Genomic DNA, 15,218 nt, shown 5'->3' on the forward strand with positions numbered 1-15,218 from the left:
AGTAATTGGCTGGAATCATGAGCAAACTGTGCAAAAAAAGTCAGACCGCAGAATCTTTCTTTGGTGACAAAGAAGATCAAAATATACAAACAGAAGACAACAAAGTCAAAGCTCCTATATCCAAAGCCTCCAAGAAAAACATATATTCAAAAGGTAAAATAAAAATTGATAGAAGCTACCAATCACCTCATGAAAGAGGTTTCAAATGAAAACTCCCAGGAATACTATAGACAAATTCCAGAGCTCCCAGGTCAAAGAGAAAATACTTCAAGCAGCCAGAAAGAACAGACTTCTACCAGACCTCTACTTGGTGTTATAGACCTCTTCTCCCTACCTCTTATGTTCTCTTGGGCCAGAAAAATATCTCACACTTTTTGTTGGCTTGGATATTCCAAAATTTGATTTGAAGAGTAATTTTGAAAGTGTTTGGAGGAAAATGTTGGAAGAATTCAGCTGGGTGTCTACCCCTAATATGCCATCTTCAAGAGACATACTTGAAGCAGAAAGCAAATTGAAGTAGAGTTTTCTCACTTTATTTTTCTTGCTTTTTATTTTGAAATATGGTTAATATGGAAATGTTTTCATGATTGCACATGTATAATTGATATCATATCACTTGTCTTCTCAGAGGGCAGGGAAGAGTCGGGAGGGAGAGAATTTGGAACTGAAAAAAATTTTTTTTAAGAATGTTAAAAATAAATTATAATTAAAAAACAAACCAAATCTTTCTTTCTCCTTTTATTTGCCTCCTCCAGCTTCTACCTTCATTGTAAGAAATGAAAAGCTACAAATTAACTTTTTTGTCCTTTTCTTTTATCCTATAGAAAAGCATGTGGTTTCTCTGGCCCTTGGGCCAACACACCATGTACCCCATTTCATAGAAACCTGGGCTAAGACTCAAGCTGTGGCATCCTAAATGGAGATTTCAAATGTGTCACAAAAATTTCTGGGCCAAATTCCTCCTTAACAAGATCTGAAACTTCCTATAAAAATAACCTCTATTGAAAGAGTCTGAACTGCCCAATGTGTCTCCTTGCTGGGAGCTGGAGAAAGAATGGCAGCTTTCATATCTGTCAGAATGTCTCAAGGATGTGAAATTTATTTTAGGTGTATGTTTTAAAATCATCTCACATGCCTTATGATTTTTACAAGGAAATCTCATTTCCTTAAAAAACAACAACAATATTTCTCAGTTATTGATTGCTAATAAAGTAAATCTGGGCTAAAATTTCATTCTCAAACAAGGAAAGGAGTGAAGAATTTATTTCTATCCACAATAAACAAAGACAAAAGCAAGGTAGAATAAAGCAAGCTTCCTCACACTGATGTGTACCTTTTCACACTGATGTACATTGATATAGGTCTGAGAAGAATGCTGATAAATTCAAGATTATTTGTCCCTTTTCTAAAAGATCTACTGACTGAAGGGAGGTATCCTACTCAAAAGTTCTGCAAATTCAACTACGAATATTTACAGTGTTTGAAGAGACCAGCAAAGAGGCTTCATAAAATACCACAACTTTGCATAGCTAGGCAAAACTCTCCAAAATTCCTAAATGAAGTTTCCTGCTGAACACTGCCATTTAATGTATGACCTTGGACAAATCACTTAACCTTTACGGTGAAAAGAGTACTAGTTATAGAGTTGGAGGGAGCTGGGTTCAAAACTTACCTTTGATGCTTGCTTACATGTGTGACCTTAGGCAAATCTTATAAACTTCCTGGACCTCAGTTTACTCATGTGTAAAATCAGATGACTTCGAGGCCTATTCTAGATCTAGCTATATGGCTCCATGACTGGAATGCTTAGACATTGATGGGGTTCAACTAGCTGGCCCCTTCCAGTTCTCAGTCTTTGACTGGGGCTTATTTGAGGGCTAATTACTCATCATATTCTGGTCTACACACAGAAAGTGCAAATGGAAATGCAGAATATGCTACATTAGGGCAGCTAGACATTACTGCTGCCAATTCTTTGTTCTCTTTTATAACTAAAAAGAATAAAGTGATTCTGAGATTTTGGCTTGGGATTCCAAATCTCCAGAGCCAGCTGAATCTAGTCACTGTGGTGATATTCTGATGGTCACATATATGAGTTTGTACAGTCAAAATTAATAAATACATCATGAAACAAGGCATTTGTTCACAAAAGCAAACAAAATCTGAGTGTTCCACAGATGCAAATAATAAAAGGGATCTTCTGGGATGTAAGACTAAAAGACTAGTTGCATCTTATATGTAAAGGATCTAGCAACACTACCAACGTTGTCAGAGGAAGATGGGTGCTTCACAAAGGGAATGAAACCCTGTTTACGGTCATAAGATTTAAAGCGGGCAGGAACTTAAGAGATCATTTTGATCAACCTCCTTATTTTATTAATGAGAAAATCGAAGCCCAGAAAAGTTAAGTATCTTGCTCAAGGTCACAGAGGTAAGTGGAAGAGCTGAAATTCAAATCTAAGATACTCTGGTGGAAATGGGAAGAACACAAGATGTTGGGTATACAGTTCACAAAAATACTAGAGACAGGTCTGACAAACTAGAAAAGAACTGAGGGGATGGCTGAGCCCCTTCATTAATGGGGGAGAATGAACGAGGAGTCACAGGAGTTGGGTGGGGTAGATGAAGGGTACTAGGTGAGTTGTAAGGAAAGGTAGCTCTTCAGTCTTTTTTAAACAGTAGGACCCTGCTTCTCTCTCTTCCAGTTGGGGCAGATGAATGGATCAAAGGTAAGCGAGCATCTCAGTGGTACAGAGCAGAGGCAGTAAATGAGGTAACCCTTCACCCTCTCAATGTTTGGGGTCTGTTTTAGAGTGACTGCACGTGTGACTGGCTATTCCCTCTAGGTGCTGGGTTCCTATGATAAGCTCAGGTGTGCGGGTGCGGTGTGTGTGTTGGGGGAGGGGGGGAGAGCGTGAGGAGGAGGTGGGGGGGAAAGGAAGGGAATCCCCTCTCCCATGATTCCCTGCGGGCGGGCATGGCGGGGGCGGGGGCAGGGATTGCCCAGAGCTGGGGCAGGCGCAGCGACAACCCGAGGTGGGGAGGAGATGGGGGGCGCAGGAACCGCCGAGATCAGCAGCTGCGACCCCAGCACCCCAACGGCCCCCCATTCACCAGGGAGGCCGCGCACCTTGGGCTCCTCCCTTCGCCCCGCTCCACTCCCCTCCTCCCCTCCCCAAAGCCCCAGCGCCAGCGCCGCCCTCCCAGCATGCCGTGCGGCGGGGCGGCGGGCGGAGCCGGAGCGGCGCGGGAGGCGGGGAAGCTGTCGCCGTGGGTCGCGCTGTGGGAGCCGCCTCCGCCTCCTTTCTCTTCTTCTCCCAGTCCTCGGCGCTCACGGTTCAGGAAGACACCGCCTCCGCCTCCGCCTCCTCACTCTGTGCCTGCCTCCTGCGCTGCGGGCTCCGGCGGAACCCGGAACGGCCGCCGTGCTCCCACCCTCGCTCGCCCTCAGCCGCCGCCTCCTCCTCCACCTCCTCTTCTTGCTGTTGCTGCTGCTGCTCCTGCTGCTTCCCGTCGTCCTCTCCGTGCCGAGGCCGGGGCGCTGGGTCGCCTGCTGGGTGGGCGGCTGCTTCGAGAGCCTCTAGATTCGGACGGCGGCGCTTGGCCATGTCGTGTCGGGGAAGGTAATGAGCCGCAGAGCCCCGGGGTCTCGGCTGAGCAGCGGCGGCGGCGGCACCAAGTATCCACGAAGCTGGAATGACTGGCAACCCAGGTGGGTGGCTAGCTCCGGCTCGCCTCTTCACTGCGGGCCCTGGGCCTGAGGCCTACAGGCGACTGGGCTCTCTCCCTCCCCGGACCCCTGGCCGAGGCGGCGTGGAGCGGGAACTGGGCAGCCTCGGGGCTGGAAGGCGCGGCCTAGGCCACTCCACCCTTCTCGCTTCCCTTTCAGGGGTCGGGCGCGGCTTTTGCAGCCTCCCGGCTCCCCTCCCCGGCTTTCCGTGCTCGGAGCAGGCCGAAGAGAGGTGAGGCCTAAGCTCTGCCTCTTCTGCTTGGGGCTCGGAGGTTGGCGGGCTGGGCCGAGGGCCTGAGAGGAAGGCGCGGCCCTGGGCCCTGGGCCTTGGGCGCCGGGCAAAGGGTGGGCAGAGTCAAATACGGGTGATGGGGCTGGAAGTTGGGGTGAGGGAGGAGCACCTGAGTCATTGGGGGTTGAGGAGACGATACGAGTCTGAGGGTACTGCCAGGTCCCTCCTCCCGGGGGTGAGAAGACCTTGTTAACCAGGTACCTTTATCTGGAAAATGGGGTTTAGAGCTTCCCATGGCAAATTGGGCCCCAGAAGTCATCCTCCAGAGGCCTGAGTCAAACCTCAGTGGACCCGGATTTGGATCCCCTCCCTTGTTACCTGGGGGTGGGTGTCCAGGAGTTCCTTTAAAGTCACCCTGTTCCCTGACCTGTGGGGGGCTCTCCTGCTGCTGGGGCAGTTGGTTCTGAGGGAAGACCCATTCCACTCTGCCTGTCTGAATACTTGAAGGACCTGACTCTTTCAGTGCTGGTTTAAAATTGAATCTAGAGAAGGAATCTTTCCCTGTGTTGGTGCAAATGAGACTGTTAACGGCACTTGAGACATTGAGGTTTAGCCACTAAATTTTGGAAGAAAACGTTTTCTCCGTAAGTGTGGTTCCTATGTCATTTGAATCTTAAGGGCAATTGTGAGTAATTTTTTGGCACCTGATATTCCTACAATTTTGAAGGCCTAAGAAGTTTTTCTAATAGACAGTGGAATGATTGCAGTTTAAGGTCAAGTATAGAGGGACTCGTAGGATCACTTGATTAAGGTAAATCTATATTATGTACCAAAGTTGTCTAGATAGGGGATTTAGTGGATTTTTTATGTATCCTGCACATTAATACACTAAAGGAGAACAAACTAGCATGGTTTCTCAGGAGCTGGCAAAAACAAATGTAAGTGTATACATATCATATAAATGTTTTTTTGAGCTTGGAAAAAGGCTGCATTTAATTTCAGTATTGTTTGGAAACTTAATAAAATGTAAAATTTGTTTTGGTACAAGATTTAAAAAAGAAACACCACCTTGAAATTATCTTTGGGATAATGTAGCAGTACAGCTTTTTCTATTTTCTATCATTTATATCATATTTTCTATATGATTTCATAATTAACATTTCCCTAAGATTTTACTTAATGACTATTAAAAAACAATTTTTAAAGGACTGAGATGTGAAGGATATTGATAGATTTTTAATAGCTTCATTTGAAATCTGTAGGTCTATGTTAACTCCTTTGTTTCATTAGATGATTGCCATGGAAGTCATCAAGTATTTTAAGTAATTGCCACTGACTTTTTTCTTTTGGTTTTAGATCTCATTAAAATGTTAACTATCTGAATTTTAGTTGGACGTAGATGGACCTTAATTTAGAAGTCTTATTTATGTCTTGCTATTTGAGTGTATCATGTACCTTAGGCTGTGTATCAGCCTCATTTTAGCAACCAAAGTACTTTAACAAGGGGTCCTAAAGCTTTTATAAAAGAAAATAGATCCATAATTTGGAGCTCTAAGTAAGTGGAGGAGCCTATGGGCTGCAGCCACGTGTTGCAGTCACATGACTAATTGTGACAGGTATGAAGCAATATCATTTATGTGGTTATGAAATTTGTCATGGCACATCAGTGTTCATGTGGCATCTTTGGCAGGCAGTGCTTTATTTTCCTGAATGTAAAATATAGCCTTACTTTGGAATGTAAATTTTTCTTTTTTAAGATGTTAGCTCTTTATAAAACCTTATGTCTAGATGATCTTGACATTCTACAATATCAGATAAACTGTTATACTGTCAGGAAGTAGAAAATAAATTGATTTATCTTTAATACCTTTGTAGATATCGATTGAAGTATGGACTAGTTTTTTTTACGTACAGGTTGCCAAAGTATTTTTTAAAAACAAAACACCAGTACATTTGTGAGAGTGTTACATGTTCATATGCTGTTTAAAAGAGTTATTCTGAGGCAGCAAGTCTTTTTCAGAAGTAATGGCAGAATCTGGTTAGCTGAATGGAATTTGAATTTCATTCCAGTTTAAATGAAGCTTACTGTTTTTATGCTTGTGGAGCTTCTTTGATTCTTTCAGTGCAAGATTCCTTGTTGCTCTTCTGAAAGTCTAGATGAATTTGATTTTTCTGTACTTTGCCTTTTCTTTTGGTTTCTTTTCTGTTTGTAACATCCTGTTGGACTTTCCTTGACTTAGGCTTTTGAAAAAGCAATTCTGATTAGTTCCTGTTTGCCAGTTAGTCTATGGTATGGTACTGTTAAGTCAATTCATGGACACATGAGGTACTTCATCCATATTGACAGGAAATGTTCCTTGTAGCTGAGCAGACCTACTGTCATGCTGCAGTGTAAACTAATCTCCACGGTAAGCACATTATCATTAAGCATTTATATAGCCTTGGTTATTTTCTTTTTTCTTATTCATAGAAACTCTAATAAACATTTTTTTAACTACTCAAGAGGCCTCCCAAGGTGCCTTTTAATGTACATGGAACTCTGAGATAACAAGAAAAAATTGTGCCCAAATAAATACACAGTGTGCCTCAAAACACAATTCTTGTAAATGTGCTTTGTGACAAAGGTCTCTTTTACCCCAAAGATATTTTCTCTCTAAATGGCATCTTTAAGGAAAGAAAGGGAGAGAAGAGCAGAGAACAGCAATTACATCTAATAAACATTTAAGAAGGGTTATCCCCATAATTTATTCAGGTCAGATTGAATTAGTGTTGGTATTTATATTTGAATTCAGAGGCCAAAGTTAGATTTCCCAGAACTAAATTTGGATACCAGACTTAGACCTTTTCATTGTTTTGATGGTAGAACCAGTAATAGTATCCTTTTTATCAAGGTAATATACCTGGCCCAGTTGGTAAAGGTAGTTACACACACTGAGCAAGTTATATCAAAACGATTATCTGACATCAGAGTTCAAGCTCTCTTGCTCCTCCTCTCGCTTTCTCCTTTTCTTTCCCTCACTTTGAGCCTTCCCCCTCACCCCTTTTCCCCTTCTCTTTGCTCAGCTCTGCTCTAGGAGAAAACCTGTAGGAATTCTCTGTCAATTAGGGTAGAAATCTGATGATGAAGTGACACCTCCTAAATGCCATTTCTGATAACCCTCAGTTATTAGACTCTGACACTCTTAAAATTACTTTATATTTGTGTACCTGATTTTATTCTCCAAGGCAAAATAAAAGCTCCTTGAGGACAGCGACTATTTTGTTTGTTTCTTTTTGTCTTTTTATCCACTGTGCCTTGCCCTGAGATCCTTAATAAATAATGTTTGTTAAATTGAAGTGTTTAAAATTGTATTTGAAGTCAGTTTATGTTACAATTATTAAATTTGAATTTTGTTGGTTTTTATTTAGAGGCACAGACTTGAGAACTTTCATAATTTGTTTAGGAAAAAATATTTCACTTTTGAATCAGGAGAACTGCAAGTTTTTGTTTTGAAAGGAATCTAGCAGTGCCTGTACTTAGGCAGTCTGAGCTTTCAGTCCATAGTCAGTAAACATTTATTAAGTGCCTATGGCATGTCAGAAACAAAAGTAAAAAGGCAGGCCATGTAGGGGATACACCATACAAGCAACAATGTACAAACAAGCTATATACAGAATAAATTGGAAATAATGAACAGAGGGAAAGTCATTTCTACATTGTTTGACTACACGGTACATGACTGAGAGGAAATTATCCTATTTACAGTTTTTATCCAGGTTGGGATTAGCAGTTATATATTATATGAAATATAGTTCTTGAAACTCTTGGATAAGGATATTAATCTTTAGAGAAGGCAAACCCACAAATTCTTTTTATATATTAGTGTCTCACAGGACTCTTAATTTAAAGAGTTCCTTTCTAATTAAAAATAAATCCCTCCAGTACCTGTTAGTTGTTTTTTGTAATCACATCAGTGGGAACACAGAAAGCACTGTCATTTTTACATGATATACTTTGATAGAGTTGTAGACTGTTGGCTCATCCCGAGTTTCTTTCTATATCAAATGAACCTTTTGACTTTTCTTTGAAAGCTGCTTCCCAAGCCTTGAATTGTTTTTGTTGCTTTCATTTAGATAGTTTGTAGGTTTTTCATAATCGTGTTAATGATTCTCTTAAAACATCCTAATACCGAATTAAGGAGAAATGGCACTCATAATTCTCACATCCTTTACAGCCTAGTATTATGTTTTCTTTTTTGACTATGGCATTACATTGCTAACTTATGGATCTTTCCTGATCCCTGAATCTTAATGTTTACAAAGCAAGTCATATTCCATCCCTTGTTAAGTGGAACAATGGATAGAATGTTGGCATTGGAATTAAGAAAACCAGGGTTCAAATCTTCCCTCTGACACTTAATATCTGGGTGATCCTGGAAAGTCACTTCATTTCTATGAGCCTCAGTTAATTAATGTATAAAATGAGGATAATCTACCAGACAGAATTGTTGTGAGGATTGAATGAGATGACATGTATTTTGTGAATTGTAAGCCCTATATTAATTCTAGCTATTATTATCTTAGTACAGTTTTTCTCCTTTTAAGTTGAATTCTTCTTCAGTTGCCCCTTTTGAACATCATCCACTGACTTTTCAGTTTATTCATAGTGATTAGTTTGAAACATGCTCATGCATCACCCAAAATTGATAGAAGGTCATAGGATTTAGTCTGTCATTTTACTCTTGAGAAATGTGGAGGCCTAGGGAAGTAAGTGACTGGTTCTAAGTCTTCAGGATTAACAGTATGTGCTTTGTTTTACAAAAGTTTTGTAAGTTGCTTTGTTCCTGACCCCTGTTTTATTTTACTTCTTGGTTCCCTTTGAGATTATCTTCCGTTTACACTGTATCTATCTAGTGTGAACACTTTTTTGCCTGTCATTTCCCTCATTAGAATATGAGCTCCTTAAGAGCAGGGACCATATTTTTTTTGTTTTTGTTTTTGCCTTTCCTTTTATCCCAAGCACTTAGCATGGGGCTGGTGCATAGTAAATGAATATTTTTTGACTAACTGGTTCCTACATGGAACATTCCAATCCATACCATGTAGTGCCAGGGTTCTTCCCCTCTTTCGTCTCCCTTCTCCCCCCACCCCCAATTCAGCTGTACATTGCTGATTCCTGTTGAGTTAGATTGAAAACCCCATGGAAAAAAATTTTGAGTGTTACAATCCTAACTGTTTTTTCCCTTAAGTTCAGAAATTCTGAGTTCTGAAACCTACCAGTGGGACCCCATTTGTAGATTTAATGTGAACTGAGCTTGATGTTCATGCTAGTAAGGTACTCCGGAAAGGGGGCTCTGCTAGTTTGTTTCTGTTTGTAGCAGTCAGGAGCAGATTTTTACAAGACAGTGTTCTTGTAGTTAAAGTGTTTTAAGAGAAACTTTAGGGGGCAGTGAACATCCCCTTTAGCTATAGAAACAGTTGATTGTTGAAAAGTAGTCATAGGATCAGAGATGTAAAGCTGGAAGGGACCTTAGAGGCATCTGGTTCCCCCTTCATTTTATGGCTGATGATACATTGTAAATTGCTATTACATACTGAATTCTTTTTTATGAGATTTTCACCTCTAAAATATAAAATGTAAAATGTTTTTATAAAAATATTATAAACCAATGTTCAGTATGAAAATGGATTTAATATTCTCTGTCTTTTTTGCCCCCAGATTTTTCCAGTTCTTCTTGTTTTTCCTAGGACTGTTATAGATGCCTGGCCCCTTGCCATTAGCATTTATAAATTTCATCAATATAGTTCATGCTTCAAATTGCGCTGTGGCCTTATTATTTTGGGAAATGCTATCTTAGAGGTTGATGTTGAACTATTTAGGACTTGAGGTGGAGGAAGGTCCAGTTGTGTACTCAGCTGAAGGTGATCTTGGCTAAACTTAATTTTCCCAGATCAGGATACCCTCAAAAATATTTTATTGCTTCTTTTTCAGCCATATTATCAAGAAAGAAAATTTGATTATTTTATCAGGGATTTTCCTTTTAGAAGTTTAACTTTTGCATAGTATCCCAAGATCTTAAAATCTTATGTGTGTATATGAATACATATTGGACCTATAATTTCATTGACATAAAGAACTCCTAGACAGGGAAATTCCCTCCACCGATGCAGATCAGAATGTTTTTTTCAAGTTAGTCTTCAAATTGCACATGACTTTCCCAAGGTCTTACAGTCACTTTTGTCAGAGGTGGGACTTGAACTCAGGTCTTCCTGACTCTGAGGCTAACTTTCTATTCACTATGCTACAGTATTTATTTGAATGATCTTTACCAGGTTTTTCTTTGTATGGGAAATTATACTTTTGGTTCTCTTTCAACACCCCCAAAATAAAAATCAGTAGTACATTTACTCTTTTTCCTATCATCTCAGTCCATCCTAATTTTAGTGCCTTTCCTCTGTTGATTATTTCCTATTTATCCTGTGTATATAGTGTTTTGTGTATATATATTTGTTGGCACATTTTTTCCCCTGTTAGATTGTGAACTCCTGGAGAGCAGGAACTGTCTTTTGCCTTTCTTTTTATCCCCAGTGCTTATCACAGTGACTGGCCCATAGTAGGAGCTTAATAAATGCTTATAGACTATAAATCATCTCATCACCACTTTTAGTTTTTTAAAAGAAAATTACAAGTGACTGCAATGATTTGAAGTAAATCCTGAGTGACCTTGTTATGCAAGTCTTTGGACCTAGAAATTTGAAAACATTTTTTTTTTTTTTCCATGCTTGAATATGGCTCCTCAGGTGGTGTTACACCTGAGGGGAGGAGGAGTCTTAAAAGTCTCTGCTCTTTTAGTAGCTGGTTAGGAATTTTTCTTCCATTGCTGTTGATAGAGCAACATTTTTCTAAACCATTGTCTTAAACCTGATGTACTTAAGGTTGCTTTCCTATTTCCTTTTATTTTTCAGACTGTTTACCTAATTTCCTTCTAGGTACCATCCTATTTTTTAGTATTTTAATTTCCTGAAATGATCAAACTTTCTTGATGTTCATCCTCTTAGGTCATTATACCCAAGCCCCAAGATTTTGCATCCTTAGTTCTTTTCTTAATAAATTTTAGTTTCCAGAGCCTCATTTTTGTTCCTCTGGCAAGAAAATTAAACAAAACACCTTGTTCTTAGGATTGAGTCCTCGATAATTTTCTAAATAGTAAATTGGGATCTTTAATTTATATGGAAAAACAAATTACATTTAAATATACATGAGTTGGTCCCTTTGTTCTATCCTCACTTTATAGAATAAGAGGATTTGCTCAGTTGAATAAATTTGATACCTTTTTCCTGGGAAAAATGTTATCACCATTACAGGATAAATCCAAACAGTATTATTTATATAGTCAGGTTAGTATTTAATGAAGCAATCATAAATTATTAAAATTTGTATCTTTCATTGCATGTGTAAATATGGAAATGAAACAAATGTGAGATTTTTTTAGAGCAAGAGATAAAAAGATAAAAAAAGCTAAGAATCTCTTAGCTTTTTTTATTGGAATCTGCAAGACCTGAATTCAAATCCTGCCCCTGATTTGCTGGGCAAGTCACTTAACCTATCTAAAAGGATTGTTCTCAGGATCAAATGAGATAATATGTGAAATGCATTTTACAGACCTTAAAGTACTATACAAATTAAATAATAAGTAACTAAAGAAATTTTCAAAAATCTGCTTATATTAATATATTTGTTTCATAACTTGGTATGTTATTGCTCATAATGCAAGATGAATAAAATGTAGAGATTGTATGGACCTTGTGGTAAAATTAGGGTATTTGAATTGATCATACAATTATAAACTGAGGCCCTTCACTTTCTTGGTTGCCTTCCTCTGGATGCTCTTCAGTATATCAGTGTCCTTAAAAACATGATACCTAGAATTGAACACACTATTCCAGATGAAGTCTGATGAGGACGAAGTTTAGTGGGATTATTACTTCCTTATTCCTAGAAGTTGTGCCTTTTCAATTGTAGCTCAAGATCACGTTAACTTTTTTTGGATATCACGTCATATTATTGACTCAAGGAAGCCACAATGGAGCATTTAGTCCACAAAAACTTCCAGTTTGGTTTTTTTTTTTTTAAACAACTGCTATCTCTCCGTCTCTTACACTTTTGAAGTTGGTTGGTTTTTTTTTTTTTGTTTTTTTTTTTTGATATCCAGGTATAAGACTTTACATTTATCCCTATTTGAATTTCATCTTATTAAATTCTTCATAATGTTCTTTGCCAGTCAAGATCTTACTAGATCCTGATTCTGTTATCTTGTTAGTTATCCCATTTGATGAGCCTATCATCTATTATTTTATCCAAGTCATTGATAAAAATGTTAAAACAGCACAATGCCAGACATAGAATCTTGAGGTACTCCTCTGTTGACCCCCACATTGACACTGAATATCCTTACTATTAACATCTACTCAGTTTTGAATCCAGCCACCCAACTAAGTTCTGAATTCTGTTTGTATCATCATGTAGTCTATAACTTTTCATCTTTTTAACAAACATAGTATAAGATACCTTACCAAAAGTTTGCCAGAATCTAGATAAATTATATCCATAGCATTCCTCCATTTGCTTATATGATCAAATTGCACAGTACATTTTGTTTATTATAGTACACTATACTATAATACACTTTTAGTATTGCCAGAAATCAGACCTTCGATTTTCTTGACCAATTAAAATGACCAGCTTAGTTATCCTGTCAAAAGAAATGAGGTTGGTCTAGCATGGCTTCATCAGGCCAGGTCAGGCAGTGATCCTCTTAATTTTTAACTCTAACCAATGTTAAACACTGTGTGAAGTTTCCTCCTACCTATTGATTATCTTAGTTTCTGAAGTTAGAGTAGTAGACTTTGTTTTCTTTTTTGGTTTTGTTTTGTTTTCCAAGTGATTTTGTAGGCAATAGTCCCTTTTAAAAAAAAAAAAAAAAAAGCCACTTGCCAAGACGGCTGAATTTTCTTGCCAGGAAAAACTTTTATTTAAAGGTCACCTGTCAAAAAAAAAGCCACTTCTGTGTGTAAGAGGAATGATGAGTATACAACTTAGGTATGTTTTACCATGGTAGATTTTACTGTGTTTTATTTTTGGTTATGGATTATATTTGCTCCATGATTATACAATATGGAAGTAAACATTTTTTGCATATGTCCTTTAGTATAGCTGTTAAGATGTACAAATTATAGAATGTATATGTGTTAATATAGCTAGAATATTATGCTTTTAGTGCCAATAATCCTTGGCTAGGTTCAAGATTTTTAGTGGTTTGGTCATTTGCTCACAGTACATAACATTGCTACTCTAGATCTCATATTTTTATAAATTTGGCTCATTTTCCTTTATATTTGAGAAATAAAACCTGTATCAGAGAAGTTCACCATAAAAAATTCCCCCCATTTCCTGCTTTCCTTCTGATTTTTGCTACATAATTTTGTTTGTACAAACCCTTTTTAATTTAATATAATCAAAATTGTTCATTTTACCTCCTGTGATCATCTGTATCTCTTGTTTGATAATGATCTCTTCCCCTAGCCATAGAATTGACACATAATTTTTTCCTTGTTCCCCTAATTTGCTTCTATCACCTTTTATATCTGAATCATGTATCTATTTTGAGCTTGTCTTTGTATGTAGTGTAAGATGCTGGTCTATGCCTTATTTCTGCCAGACTATGTTCCAGTTTTCCCACCTGTTTTTGTGGAATAGTGAGTTCTTGCCCCAATAACAGGAATCTTTGGGTTTATCAAACACTAGTTTACTGTGCTCATTTGCTTCTACATATTATGTTCTATAGATCTCTTCAACATTAGAGCTGATCAAACTACATAGTACTTTTTTGTTTCTGATAGTATACTTTAATAGGATTGCCGGAAATCAGACTATCTCACTTTTCGTGATCAGTTAAAAAATGAAGCTCATATCTTAGTATCCTTACCTATTTTAAATGCTGATGTTGTGATTTGGTTCATAAATACCAGTGTTTTTGCCTCTCTCTACTTTTATTTATTTTAATGAGTTAATTATTTATAATTGATTATAATCATTTTGTAATCGATCTAAAGCTGGAAGGACTCTTAACAGTCCATCCAGTCCAGGCGTGGGGAACCTGCAGCCTAGAGGCCACAAGTGGCCTTCTGGTCCTTGGGTGCAGCCTTTTGATTGAGTCCAAGTTTTACAGAACAAATCTTTTATTAAGGGAATTTGTTCTGTGAAGTTTGGATTCAGTCAAAGGGCCACACTTGAGGACCTAGAGGGCCACATGTGGTGTTGAGGCTGCAGGTTCCCCAACCCTGATCTAGTCTCTCCCCTCCACTCCATTTTACAGATGAGGAAACTGGGTCCCAAAGTGGTGAAATATCTTGGCCAAGGTTAAACAGCCTGGAGCCAGGATTTGGAACCCGGGCCCCCTGATGACAAATTTAGCCCTCTTTTCAGTATGTCTATCATACTGCCTTTGTCATCAATTGACTTGTAAGGGTAACTTTTCATGTGCTTTGGCTATTAAAACATCTCAGAAATACGGCAATCTGTGGGTGGTTTTGGCCAATGTATTTTCCTATTTAGAAAAATATATACATTTTTCTACAGTGCTATTAAATGGTTTTTGTAGAAAGACACAAAATAGAAGCAGAAAATTTGACAGGTGCTGAAATACTGCAGTTAATACTGAATAGCATTTTTGTGTGTGTGTGTGAGGCAATTTGGGTTAAGTGACTTGCCCATGGTCACAGCTAGTAAGTGTCAAGTGTCTGAGGCTGGATTTGAACTCAAGTCCTCCCGACTCCAAGGCCAGAGCTCTATCCATTTGAATAGCATACTTTTTCCTGGTCATAGTGTATGCTTTTTAAAGAAGACTTTTAGGGCAGCTAGATGGCACAGTGGATAGAGCACCAGCCCTGAAGTCAGGAGGACCTGAGTTCAAATTCGGCCTCAGACCAAACACTTGACACTTACTAGCTGTGCGACTCTGGGCAAGTCACTTAATCCCAATTGCCTAAAAATTAAAAAAAAAAATTAAAGAAGACTTTTATTTAGAATCCCTTTAGCATTTAATTGCTTTTAATGATATTTCCCTCAATTCTGCATTTTGGGATTTTCCTGAAGGTCTGGAGGACAATTTCTTTGGAACATTTCAGAATTTGTCCTCCTTACTCAAACTGGGAGATCATGGAATAAGAGATTTCCTTTCAGTCTTGGCCATTTTCCAGGCTTGATGGGATGCTTCT

The 15,218-nt window shown here is 38.6% G+C and overlaps 1 protein-coding gene across 3 annotated transcripts in view; it reads left to right on the plus strand.

Annotated features, from left to right (window-relative positions):
- The first annotated feature begins 3,553 nt into the window (after nt 1-3,553).
- The window catches only part of LOC114052505 (serine/threonine-protein kinase SMG1), a 120,517-nt gene continuing 108,852 nt past the window's right edge, over nt 3,554-15,218 (plus strand). The window contains exon 1 of one of the 3 annotated variants that reach the window (XM_027875163.1): nt 3,554-3,712. In XM_027875163.1, the coding sequence (XP_027730964.1) occupies nt 3,627-3,712 (86 nt within the window). In that variant the 5' untranslated portion in view covers nt 3,554-3,626. The remainder of the gene's footprint in view (nt 3,713-15,218) is intronic. The other 2 variants (XM_027875162.1, XM_027875164.1) reach the window with 2 other exon arrangements.

The sequence above is a fragment of the Vombatus ursinus genome, unplaced genomic scaffold (assembly GCF_900497805.2).
Source record: "Vombatus ursinus unplaced genomic scaffold, bare-nosed wombat genome assembly UNPS02014807.1, whole genome shotgun sequence".
Taxonomy (NCBI): domain Eukaryota; kingdom Metazoa; phylum Chordata; class Mammalia; order Diprotodontia; family Vombatidae; genus Vombatus; species Vombatus ursinus.